The following is a 14312-nucleotide window of genomic DNA, read 5'->3' on the forward strand; positions in this document are numbered from 1 at the left end:
GAATATAGGTAGAAAATGGGCCAGTTGAGCTGAATGATGGGCTGAGTTAATAAATAGGCGGATTATTGATCCGTCCAAAAGTTACTTGAGCTGAATGGGCTAAAATGCGGGTCAAAACCCAACCCGCCCAATTCATACTAAGTTTTAATTGCTTTTCTATATTTTTTAGTACCTAATAAAAAATTTTAATATGGCTAGATATACTAAAACAACAACATTCCCAATGTAGTCCCACAAAGTGGGTCTGGGGAGAGTAGATTGTACGCAGACGTTAGCTCTACCTCAGAAGTAGAGAGGTTGTTTTTGATACACCATCGCCTCTATGGCTATATAACATATCAAATAAAAAAATGCCTTTTCAAAAATATTTTGACAAAATTTCTCAGGATCAATTTAGGCTAGCTATCAGTCCAAATTTTGACAACATTTGCCACCTCTACTTGCGAGCAACCAAAGCCATGACTTCAAGCAAAGTTTCAACATAAAAGAAAATAAGCACAATCAATGATATTTTCAGAATTATTAGTTATGGTAGTCGGCTCAAAAGAAATTTTGCCTCAATTTCAGCTAATCCAAATATTTCTAGCTCAAAATTTACTTGCACAGTCAGGCCAATAACTCTATTTGTCATTAAAAATGAAAAGAAAGAATTGCAAAACGAGTGTATGGGTGTTAAAGCAAAAAGCTAGATGTGAAGCATATGTTTCTTTGAAATGGAGTGCTTAATTTACGAGAAATTAAAAAATATTAAACAATTAGAAATTTAGTACAATAATAATTAAACTTCACTTTTCAAGTAAAATAACTAATTTCAGCATCTAATATACAACATTTTCCAAGTTAATCCAACTACTCAAAGTTGAGATCCAAAGAAGTGACTTTGTGTGTAATTGTTTGAAGCACACGACTTCACCCAAGAAGCGATAAACCATCATGTCTCATCTTGCCTCGCTTTAAACGACAAAGCAATAGCTTTTAATAACATTGATCTATCGTAATATCATGTCATCTACAAAGATAACTACACTTAAATGACTTGAAAAAAAGAACATTTCCATCTTCATAGGGTCAGTAAAACCACCTTCCATTACTTATCAAAAGGCATTATTTGAGGGTTTTGAGCGCATAGAACTATGCATATTTTGACCACTTAAACCATGCACAAATAGACATCAAATGGACTAATATCATTAATTTGGTAAGGTGAATGATATTTTTGATGTAGCCATGTTGGGAAAATCCCTGCATACAAGCCTTAAGTCAGAAAGTAGAGAACCTACAATAAAATTTAGATCTCTACAAAAGTCACTCAACACCTATACAATCAGGGACATCAGGGGTGCACCAAAAAAAAATCTAGAGACAAGAGGTGATTCCTCAGATGTACATAAACATTTTCAACCCCTTAAAACGCTATCATATTTCTCTCCTCCATTTTGTTTATGGTTAAGGGCCTATTTCTCGTTAGATATAACCCACATAAGAGCTAGAGGGGAAACATTCAATATGAGATTATCCAGGAGAAGGTGGGAGTGGCCTTCGTAGCGGACAAGATGAGGGAAACGAGACTGAGCTGGTTTGGGCATGTGTAGAGGAGATGCACAAACGATCCAATGAGGAGGTGCAAGAAGCTGGTTGTAGGAGTTACGCAGAGTGGCAGAGATAGGCCGAAAAAGTATTGGGGAGAGGTGACTAGACTACATATAGTGCAGCTTCATATTACCAAAGTCATGACTCTAGATAGGAAGGAGTGGAGATCGCGTATTAGGGCAAAAGGTTTGTAGGGGTATAGTGTTGTCTTACATGCGAGGGTTTAGGCTTGTTAGTGCTTGTCGCAGTACTAGTCATACACTTGTACTTCTTGCTTTTGGTGTCTATCATCATATGTTATTTATTGTGTTTTGATTATCACACTATTTTGTTGTTGTTATTGCTTCTTTTGTCGACTGTACACTGCTTTTCTTATTTCACTGCTACACTTTCTTCATTGCCTTCTTCATCATTTTCTTCTTCTATTACTTGGATTTGACGCACTTAAGCCGAAGTTCTTCGAAAATAGTCTCTCTACCTCCATGAGGTAGTGGTAAGGTCTGCATACACTCTACCCTCTCCAGACCCCACTTAGTGCGATTTCACTGGTATGTTGTTGTTGTTGTTCTCTTCTTTCTTCAGAAAGCCTAGCTAAAATGGACTAATATCACAATAACAAGCTATGACAAATTTGAAGACACCATATACATTAACAATATGGCTAACTAGTAGTGACTTTGAAAATGTAAAATAGTTGAAAACCTATTATAGAGAATGTTAACTTTGAAAAAAAATCTCCCTCCATTCACATTTACTTATCCACTATACTAAAAATAGATGTCCATTTTTACTTATTTATTTTAAAAATCAAGAGATAATTTATCACTTAATTCCTAATTTATCCTTATTATTAACTATAGTCATTTCCCAATGCATTTTCCAAAACAATGAATTTATTATATTTAAAGGGTGATATTGTAAAATTATCATTTTATTTATTGCTCCTTACAGGGGTGTGCCAAGTCAATTCTGGACAAGTACAAATGGAGGGAGGGAGTAATTAATAACCTCTTGGGAATCGAAAAGTTCATTTATTTTGGGCAAGAGAGAATGTGTAAGAAATTTATTTATTTGGAATGGACGGAGTAACTTAAACTATCCTATTAACTTGACTGTTTGAGCTACTTTTGCAGTTTCATGTACTATCAAAAGTTTGACGTGCTTTCTCTTACATATTATTGTTTAACAAACTCTACACAATAGCGGTAGAATGAAGTATTGTAATATTGGGTGAACCTATTAAAATAAATTTATAATTTGGTACGAAACATCACTTGGAAGCTAAGATAAAAAAAAAATCTTATTCAAAAATGTTATTCAGGATTGGCAGCATTTTGAAGATAATTTTTCCATAATCTGATGGTATATGTATAATGTTTTATATTACTTTTACCCTATAAGTTATCAGATTTATTAGATTATAGTTTTGTGTGAAATAATACTATCCTGTTACATAATCTATATTTATTATATGTAAAAAAGGGCTAAACGCGAGAAATGTCCTCCAACATATTGATCTTATAAAAATAGATTTCATATTGTATGAATTGTCATTAAATTATCTTCTTAAAATTTAAGTTGGTTCAAACAAAGAAAATCAAGAGCTAGATGACTATAAAATCACATCAAGGAGCCCCTACCCTAATTATCAACCAAACTTTTCTGCACAATGAGCTCTACAATCTCCAATTGCCCATGGTGCTCACAAAGAGCTGTTTTTCTAATCTTGGTATATATAAATTATCCGTATATATTGTACATCAAGTATATTGTTAATTGTATTTATATATGTGTAAAGCGCGTACTGTAAGACTAGTCATCCATCAAAGATGGAGTATCATTATACTTATACATATGTTTCAGGGGAAAAAATCCATGCTCAAAGCAAAATGAATATAGAGACTGACCATTTGGAAACCAAGACCCTCTGATCACATTTCTCCTCAATCGACCTCCAAATCCCGTATAAATTCCTATAACAGCCAGAAGTTGTTTGCCTGAAGATGAACCACTCTGTTTCAACTGATTCTTCAGGTAACCTTGACTCTTAGCCACTGTTAATTCCATTTCAACTTCAACTATTCTCCTCTCCAGATGCCTGGAGAACATACAGGATGTCTAAGTCAGCTCAAATGCAATGGTCTGCACATGCTTGTATATGCATTTATATTAAGACAAAGAACAGAGGAATCTGAGAAGCGTACTTGCATCCTAAAACCATTAGCTTGTCTTCCACTGTCAGCATCTTTGGTCTCTGCCATATGAATACAAAGCAATATTAAGAAGAAATAACCAGGCAAAAGAACTAGCTAAATAAGTAATATCCGGTGCTTTAAAGCACATAAGTGTTGAAACCAACACCATTCGAAAATGCGAACAACATTAGCATTAACAATTTAAAAGCAGCAGGTACTAATTTGGAAGTACGATAGTGTATAGAACTCTTCATGGCACTATTATACGTGAGTCAAAGATCCAATCTTCAAGTCACTGCTTAGATCATTAGTATTTTGTGAACATGTAAGGAAAAACTTCTACCATCTAGAGAACATTACCCTTTACTGGAGTTCATCTGATAGTCCATCTGAGAGATAATGAGGAAAAAAAATCGTTGCAGTACTCCTATATTATATAGATCAAACGGGCTGCTACCACTAGGATCATTTCATTTTCCTATATAAATCCCATCAATAGATAATCCGTAGTGTAACCTCCAGAGCATTTCCAAATACAGTAACAATTGGGTCTTCTCTATCATTGAAACACCACAATAGCACTTCACAGTACTCAAAGACTTTCCTTTCCCAAATTTCTTGGAGCACAAAGAAAATCATTCTAAGAAATTAGAAAATACTCCATGTGTCCTGATTTATATAAAACTAGTACTCTCTCACTTCCAGTTTATCCGACCCTATTATTTTTTAAGTCAGTTCCAAAAAAGATGACCTAGTTCAAAATTCGAAAATAATTAAATTTAAACCTTCCATTTTTTCCTTAGTGACAAGCTTTTATAACTACACAAATGATGTTTAAGATTGCAAGTATATAAAGTCTTATAATCACATATGTTATGGCACGTTTAAGACTACAAAAATGAGAAGTTTTCAATTTATTTTAAAGGCCGAACACATAGATAGGCCCTTGAACTTGGTTGGTTTTTCCTCTCAGGCACCTCAACTATAATGCCTTCTTATTGAAGGCATGAACCATACATAATTTGTACCTTTTAAACATTCATTGCTGACATTGCATAAAATGTTATCACATTTGAAGAACGCATGAAAAGGATTTAAAGGAACTGATGTGGAATCTATTTTGGGATCTAAGGGGCTGATGTGGAATTCATTAAACGTGTTATCACATTTGAAGAGCACGTGAAAAGGAAGACCGTTACATCCCAAAATGGATTCCAAAAGGTACAAATTATGTATGGTTCAGGGTTCAATAGGAAGGGCAGCATAGTTGAGGTGGCCTATCTTTCAGCCTATTTTAAAACTTGGTGTCCAATCAAATAGGTTCACATAAATTGAAACAGTATATTTGGAGAGTCAAGTGAATAGTACTTTGACTTCAAACATTTGTTTTATTTTATTTTATTTTTTAAAAAGAAAAGATTGTGATTTGTATTAAATTTAATGTAGTATTTTTGTAAAAATGTAAACTTTATTTGTAAAATGTATGGGAATGAGGTGATGTAGATTCTCAAGTATAGAAAAGAAAGAAGAAGAAACCTGACCTGCTGTGAATTCTTGTTGAAAAGAGTAGCTAATAACACTCTGTTCTCTGCATCTTGCCATAACCTAAAAAACAACAATCCCAACAGATTATTAAACTTTATAAGGAGTAGTCACTAATCAAAGCATTGGAGAGTGTGACGAAAAGGTACCTTCCAGCAACATATAACCAAGCGAAGCACGATATTAACGCCATTACTAGTGAAGGTTTAGATGATGTTTGAGTAGACTTTGATTTTGAACGCCGTTCTGATTTTGACGAAGAAGAAGAAGAAGAGAACGACGTCGTTGGCAAGATGCTCTCCATGTCTTCCCCAACTAGAGAAGAGATCAAGCATTCCTCGATTCACAAATAAATTACGGAGATCTCAAGATTGCTTCAAAAAATGAGTTTCCCTTTTCTACCACAGCGCCAGCGGTTGGTTGCCAAGTAAAAAAAAATTGAGGTCCTCTATTTTCATTTTCACTTGCTTTGGCCCCACATCGCCAGCGGTTGGTTGCCAAGTAAAAAAATTGAGGTCCTCTATTTTCATTTTCACTTGCTTTGGCCCCCTTAATTCCTTCCTAGTTGCCACTTGGCAGTTGCTACATTAAGACCTCATTTATTGATTAAAATCGTCTGAATTTAAATATATTTTTGTTAGAAATGTGGATGTCCATTTATCATGTGGGATCCATCCACTTAGAAAATGAGTGGACTAACCACTTGGGCAAATTGCCCATTTACTAGCTCCCTAAATCTTCCTATATAAAGATCAGTGTAACGGAAAAATAATACACACACAGATAAAGAATAAGAAAACTTACTGCTCCTTGTTCTCCTCTTTTCTTTTCTCCTTCTTTTATATTTGTCAAGTTATTTTATATTATAACACGTTATCAGCACGAGGCTCCGGCTAATTTTCAAGGTAACAAAAGTGGTAAGAGTTTTATTTAATTTTATTTTTATAAAATGGCAAATATTTCCAAAATTGAATTTGTTGCTTTGGATATCTCTGGAAAAGATTACTCCTCATGGGCACTAGATGCCGAAATTCATCTTGAATCGATGGGTCTGGCAGACACCATCAAAGATGATAACACGGCATCTAGTCAAGACCGTGCAAAATCTATGATTTTCCTCCGCCACCATCTTGACGAGGGTCTTAAATTACAATATCTTACATTAAAAGATCCCTTGAAATTGTGGAAAAATTTAAAAGAAAGGTATGACCACCTGAAGTTGGTCATGCTTCCACAAGCACGTTATGACTGGTTAAATCTGAGACTGATGGACTTTAAAAATATAACTGAATATAATTCTGCTTTATTTAGAATTATAGCTCAGTTAACTTTATGCGGAGATGAAATCACGGAACAAGATAAACTTGAAAAAATATACTCCACATTTCCACCCGCGAATATGCTCCTGCAGCAGCAATATCGCGAAAAAGGCTTTAAAAAATATTCTGAATTACTTTCTCACCTTCTTATTGCTGAAAGACATAATGAACTATTAATGAAAAATCATGATAGTCGGCCAGTTGGTTCTTTGCCACTCCCTGAAGTGAATCAGGCAAATTCTAACCAACGAGAAAGAGGCCATGGCCCCAATCGTGGTCGTGGTCGTAGTCAAAGAAGAAATTTTAATCATGATGCTCGGCTGACACCGAGAAATAATCAGCAATATAAAAGGCAGGGTAAAAAGCCAGAAGCTTTACCGAAGAATAATTCAGAAACAATATGTCATAGATGTGGAGGTGTGGGGCACTGGTCGCGGATTTGTCGGTCATCAAAACGCTTGGTTCAGCTATATCAGGCATCGTTAAAGAGGGCAGAAAATAATCCAGAGACAAATTTTATCTCTGAGGACAATATTGAGCCCATGCATCTGGATGTAGCTGATTTCTTTAATTTTCCAGAAGTAAATATGAATGTTGATAAGCCCGATAATATTTAAACAATTCTCTTTATTGTTGTATGTATTAAATATTATGTTTATATTTTTCTAGATCCATGTAATAAAATAAAATTTTGTATAATAAATTATGTATTAATTATAATATTTACTTTCTTTCTTTGTGAAGAAAATATGGAAATGCCTCAAATCTTGTTTGGATCAATGATAAATCACGAAGATATTTGTGTAATTGATAGTGGAACAACTCATGCTATTTTACATGCAGCAGCACTTGTACGTCTCAGACCGACACATTATAATAAATATTCTCCGTCACAATTAGTATTTGGTCATGAACCAAATATAGCCCATTTAAGAATTTTTGGTTGTACGGTATACGTGCCTGTAGCACCACCACAACGTACAAAAATGGGACCTCAACGAAGGTTGGGCATATATGTTGGGTTTGACTCACCCTCTATAATTCGATACCTTGAACCGTTGACTGGAGATTTATTCACTGCTCGATTTGCAGATTGTCGGTTTGATGAAACAATTTTCCCGCCATTAGGGGGAGAGAAAAAGAAACCCGAAAAAGAAAAAGAAATTGCGTGAAAAGTTTTATCACTATCACATTTTGATCCACGCACTCGCACATGTGAGCAGGAGGTCTAGAAGATCATCCACTTACAGAAAATAGCAAATCAAATGCCAGATGCATTTACTGATTTGAAACGGATAACTAAGTCACATATCCCTGCAGTGAATGTACCTATCCGAATTGATGTCCCAAAAGGACCATCTACAAGTATCATAGCTTCTGAATCCCAAACACGCCAGAAGCGTGGTAGACCGATGGGTTCAAAGGATAAAAATCCTAGAAAAAGAAGCGTAAGAAATAATAAAGATGATACTACACACGAACTTCCTGAAGAAGGTCAAGGTTTGAGTAATCCTAATATTCCTGAAGAAATCAGTGAACCCGAGACTCAAGTGAATGAAGAACTTTCAATAAGTTCTACCGGTGATGAGATAAATTTAGATCGATCAAAAATTACGGTGGATAATGTTTTTGCATATAATGTTGCAATTAACCTCATACAAGATAGTGAAAGTCTTGAACCTAAATCCGTCGAAGATTATCGACGTAGATATGATTGGCCAGAATGGCAAAAGGCAATTCAATCAGAATTAGACTCACTTGCTAAACGTGAGGTTTTTGGACCTGTAGTCCAAACCCCTGAAGGTGTAAAACCAGTTGGTTATAAATGGGTTTTTGTTAGAAAACGAAATGAGAGAAATGAAATTGTAAGATATAAGGCGCGCCTTGTTGCACAAGGATTCTCTCAAAGACCCGGAGTCAACTATGAAGAAACATATTCACCGGTTATGGATGGAATAACATTTCGATATCTCATCAGTTTAGCTGTACATAAAAATCTTGAAATACACCTAATGGATGTGGTTACAGCTTACCTTTATGGTTCACTTGATAATGAAATTTACATGAAAATCCCAGAAGGATTAAAATTGCCTGAAGCGTGTAAAAAGTCTCGGGAAGTATACTCAATAAAACTCCAAAGATCATTATATGGTCTAAAACAATCAGGACGCATGTGGTATAATCGTCTAAGTGAGTATTTAATAAATGAAGGCTATATTAATGATGTTATTTGTCCATGTGTTTTTATTAAGAAAACGGAATCAGAGTTTGTTATACTCGCCGTTTATGTTGATGACATAAATCTCATTGGAACCCCTGAAGAGGTCCAAAAGGCAATTGAATATCTAAAGAAAGAATTTGAAATGAAAGACCTTGAAAAGACAAAAATTTGTCTAGGTCTGCAAATTGAACATTTAGCAGACGGAGTTTTTGTCCATCAATCTGCCTACACTGAGAAAATCTTAAAAAGATTTTACATGGACAAAGCACATCCATTAAGTACTCCAATGGTTGTTCGATCACTTGAAGTGGAAAAAGATCAATTTCGACCTCCAGAAGAGGATGAAGAAATTCTTGGTCCTGAAGTACCATATCTCAGTGCTATTGGTGCACTTATGTATCTTGCTAACGCAACTAGACCTGACATAACATTTTCTGTTAATTTGCTAGCAAGGTATAGTTCATCCCCAACGCGAAGGCATTGGAACGGTATCAAACATATTTTGCGATACCTGAAGGGTACTATTGATATGGGTTTGTTTTATACTAACAAAGGTTGCGCAGACCTTATTGGTTATGTAGATGCAGGTTATTTATCAGACCCACATAAAGCTCGATCTCAGACAGGTTATTTATTTACACACGGAGGGACTACTATATCATGGCGATCTACAAAACAGTCCATTGTTGCTACTTCTTCAAATCATGCTGAAATAATAGCAATTCATGAAGCAAGTAGAGAATGTGTGTGGTTGAGATCGATGATACAGTTCATTAAAGAAAGATGTGGTCTAGAAAATAATGTTAAAATACCCACAATTATATTCGAAGACAATGCCGCGTGCATAGCTCAATTGAAAGGTGACTTCATAAAAGGAGACAGAACGAAACACATTTCACCAAAATTATTCTTCACACATGATCTTCAGAAGAATGGTGAAATTGATGTACAACAAGTTCGTTCAAGTGATAATCTTGCAGATTTAATCACAAAGACATTACCAACATCAACTTTTGAGAAGCTAAGGCATAAGGTTGGAATGCGCCGTCTCCAAAATATCAAATGAAGCTTTCATCAGGGGGAGTAAATACGCGCTGCACTTTTTTTTCCTTAACCAAGGTTTTGTCCCACTGGGTTTTCCTGATAAGGTTTTTAATGAGGCAGCACTCAAGGCGTATTACCAGATATATGTACTATTTTTTTTACTAGGCTTTTTCCACTGGGTTTTTCCTAGTAAAGTCTTAACGGGACACAATATCTATGGGTGTTCAAAATAACTATGTATATTGTTTCTTGTAACGTTTTTGTTTACACATGAACATCCAAGGGGGAGTGTTAGAAATGTGGATGTCCCTTTATCATGTGGGACCCACCCACTTAGAAAATGAGTGGACTAACCACTTGGGCAAATTGCCCATTTACTAGCTCCCTAAATCTTCCTATATAAAGATCAGTGTAACGGAAAAATAATACACACACAGATAAAGAATAAAAAAACTTACTGCTCCTTGTTCTCCTCTTTTCTTTTCTCCTTCTTTTATATTTGTCAAGTTATTTTATATTATAACAATTTTTTATATATATAATATTGTAAAATGATTGTCCATGTGTATCTTAATGACCAAGTAAGAATATTCATATGGCACCTTAATGACCAAGTAAGGAAGGGTATTCATATGGCACTTTAATGTCCAAGTAAATTATCATATTGGTGTATATAATTGACTGAAATAAAATTTTCAGGTAGCAATAACTATGACATATTCACTTTGAAATTTGTGATTTTCTATCACTCTCTTTTAAGATATATTTTTTCTTTATGCTATATTTTGGCTCAACTACATATAAAATAAAAATTAAAATAAATATTTAATTATTTGAGCTTTAGATCTCCACTTTAATCTACAAGAAGATAAAGTGGAATTGTTGACATGTTATGTGCAAATAAAGAAATATATATATATATATATATATATATATATATATATATATATATATATATATATATATTGCCATCATAAAGTATTCATCTACACTTGTTTGAAATTTCATTTCTAACACGAAAGCATCATGTCACTGATACAAAAAAAATAGTTTAGCACCCTAAAAGGATTTTATTTCATTTGTCACTGTGTTTCAGAAAGAATTAGGATATTGGGTTTCCTTTCATTAGAAATATGTATTTAAATGATTTCTAATCTTGGAAAGTTAGAAGAATTTTGCTATTATATATAAGTTATTATGTCAATTTTTAAGCAATAATCTTTACAATTATAAATGAGTTTGGATATATCTTGAATCATAAAATAAGACAATTTATCTCATGAACCAAATAATTATTCTCATAAGTTGGATTTTAAGGTCTCATTTTGTTTATTGTGATGATTATGTTTACCTCTAGTTGTTTTATCTTTGAATTGCAACTTAAGAAAGAATTTTTCTTAATTGACAATTAGTGAAGTTAATATTGAAAAGACTCAAGGGTGAATTTTACTTTATGTTAGATTATATATAATGTCATTGATTGAGAGTAAAACGGTGGATCCAAGTTTCATCACACCAAAAAGGTAAGACATTGATTAAAGTCTTGATGCACCATAATGATAAGATTTTGGATTCAAATGACATCATATTTTGGCCTAATACGCCTTTATATGAATAAGTCATTGGGTTAAAGTCCTAATGCAATGTATTTATGATATAATGATGACTGAGCAAATTGATATGTTCTTGATAAAAATTGTGAAGCTTGTCTTATTAAATATGCTCCATTTTTAGAAGAGAATGTGGTAGCAATAGATTAAAAGTATGAAAGATGACATAATAATTTTATGATTGAACATATGAATATAAGCATGAAAGGACAAAATAATAATATTCATCATTGTGATGATTATAAAAGAAAGAACAATATGAGTTCTCAAAATGATCCTTCAACAAGTAAAGGTAATTTTTGTCATCAAAATGGTATGAAAGGTCATTAGACACATGGTTGTTGTGCGACCTAATAATTTGATAAGTTTATAAATCCTCCATCAAAGAAAAGAAAGATAAAGTGGTGGTATACTTGACTTTCAAAAGGTGATATTAAGGTGTGTCATATGAATATGCTAAATGTCAAGATATGACAACAAACTTCTAATGAAAAAAAAATTATGATGCATGTACATATTATTATAGTCAATTTTTAAAGAGAATGCGACTTGTGATAAACATCATGAATGCTCGATCATTCTCGAAAGTGAATGTGTCAAGAGATGATAAAAGTTATGAATAATGATGTGCGATTGAATAAATGTCACAACTCACCTCTACGGGATGTTTGATAGAAATAAAAAAAAAATACTATAATATAAATGGTCATTGGTCAAGTACGTTAAGTACATTACAAATGTTGTTGTATGTTTTATTATGAACTACCAAAAGGACAAAGGAAATAATTATTTCTTGTCTATAAAGTTGTGGCCATGACCAAAAATAAAAATTATTGCTTGCACAAAATTGTCATTGATTATGTATCTATGTATGTCAAAAAAAAATTGCCAAGTATTATATACATAAAAGAAAGATATTAATGGATGAAATAAATCAAGAAATAAGTTTTACTTGTAATGATTTTGACCATGATAATGATGATATAAATTTCTTCTTGAAGGAGATATCCCCCATATAGACAATGTTATGAAATATGTGGTAGTATCCAAAGTTAATAGCTTTGGTGACCTAATGTGCTACTACACAAAGAAATAAAATTATTTATGATTATAAAATTGTAGTAAGTCTCGAAAGAAACTTTTTTAGTTTCAAAAAAAGCATCAGAAAGAAAATAAATTGAGACTATAAAATTTGAGAAGATTTAAGATATTCATATTAATTACTATAATCAAAAGTGGGTTATAAATAATTGCATGAAATATTACCCATTTTTATATGTTGTCTGTGGTACATAAATATGGACATGATGATGAAATCACATAAAAAAGTAAACTAGATGTTTATTGAAATAAATATAAGTTGGCATGACTGGTTGACCATTCCGGATCAAATATAATGCGAAAATAATTGAGTGGTTATACTTTGAAGAAATAATAAACTCTTCAAGAATTCTCTTGTGTTGTTTGTTTTCATGATAAAATTATCATTGTACCAGCTAAGATTGAGATTGTATCTCCTGAATTTTTGAAATGTATAAAAAGGTGAATATGGGCCCATTCACCTGCCATGTGGACCGTTATTGTATATGATTTTAATAAATGTATCTATGTTATGGTCACATGTGCTTTGCTATCAACTTGCAATTTAATTTTTGCAAGGTTGTTGCTCGCCTTGTTAAAGCAAGAGCACATTTCAAATTATAAATTATATTGATGATGCTGGTTTATATTGAAGTGGGTTTTATCATAAATTGTATGCCTCAATTTATAGCTAAACAATTGGTTATGAGAACAAAAAACCCCAAAAGAAATTTGGTATGAGATATGTTATTTAAAATATAGCAACAGTTATACGTATCGAGCCAACAAGATTCCCTATCATAATTGGTTCAGGATTAGGACCCAAATAAGGTGGGGCGAATGTTAGATTTTCTAACATTAGGGGGAGGGATGATAAGCAACTGGAAAATAAGTTATATACATATAAATTATTATTGATATGATCCTCGTTCAAAAGATAATATAAGTCAATTGTCATACGCATTTATTGACCCTATGTTATAATCCTGTTATAGATGCTCCAATAAAAGATCATTGAAGAACATAATTTATGGCACGCCCAAAGCGTGATTGATAAATCGATTTGAAAGATAAAACTTCTTGAATAAGAAGAGTACCAAGTGATCAAGATGGTCATAATAATGAGACAAGTACTTTAGAAAAAGCACCATGACATAACACTTCCTAAAACCTTGGCAAAGGTTTAGGTGCTTGAAAATGATGAAAAATTAAGAGAGATCAACAAGTTATGTCTTATCAGAATCGATATCAAATAATCGTCGACGATATATTTAATATAATATAGAGCTCAAAATTATAAATGATGACAAGGATCTTGAAAGTGGTGGTTAGACCGACTCTATAGTACGGGACAGAGTGTTGGTCAATCAAGAAACTTCATGTCCAGAAGATGAAAGTCGCAGAAATACGAATGCTGCGGTGGATGTGTGGGCACACTAGGATGGATAGAATTAGGAATGAAAATATCCGAGACAAGGTGGGAGTGGCATTGGTGGAGGACAAGATGCGGGAAGCGAGACTAAGATGGTTTGGGCATGTGAAGAGGAGAGACACAGATGCTCCAATGTCGAGGTGCGAGAGGTTGGCTATGGACGGTTTCAGGAGGGGCAAAGGGAGGCCGAAGAAGTATTGGGAAGAGGTGATTAGACATGATATGGCACGGTTGCAGCTCACCGAGGACATGACCTTAGATAGGAGGCTGTGGAGGACT

General features: G+C 33.6%; 1 protein-coding gene across 3 annotated transcripts in view; it reads right to left on the reverse strand.

Annotated features, from left to right (window-relative positions):
• The window catches only part of LOC129889125 (hydroxyproline O-galactosyltransferase HPGT3), a 29252-nt gene extending 23436 nt beyond the window's left edge, over positions 1–5816 (reverse strand). For 2 of the 3 annotated variants that reach the window (XR_008766804.1, XM_055964296.1), the window contains exons 1-4: positions 5477–5816; positions 5327–5390; positions 3795–3844; positions 3498–3688 (exon numbers count right to left, since the gene is read on the reverse strand). Coding sequence is in view for 2 of the 3 variants with exons in the window: in XM_055964296.1 (XP_055820271.1) it covers positions 3498–3688; positions 3795–3844; positions 5327–5390; positions 5477–5631 (460 nt within the window). In the remaining variant the exon portion in view is untranslated. The remainder of the gene's footprint in view (positions 1–3497; positions 3689–3794; positions 3845–5326; positions 5391–5476) is intronic. The other variant, XM_055964295.1, reaches the window with a different exon arrangement.
• Between the last annotated feature and the right edge of the window lie 8496 nt (positions 5817–14312).

Source organism: Solanum dulcamara, chromosome 5 (genome assembly GCF_947179165.1).
Source record: "Solanum dulcamara chromosome 5, daSolDulc1.2, whole genome shotgun sequence".
Classification (NCBI taxonomy): Eukaryota; Viridiplantae; Streptophyta; class Magnoliopsida; order Solanales; family Solanaceae; genus Solanum; species Solanum dulcamara.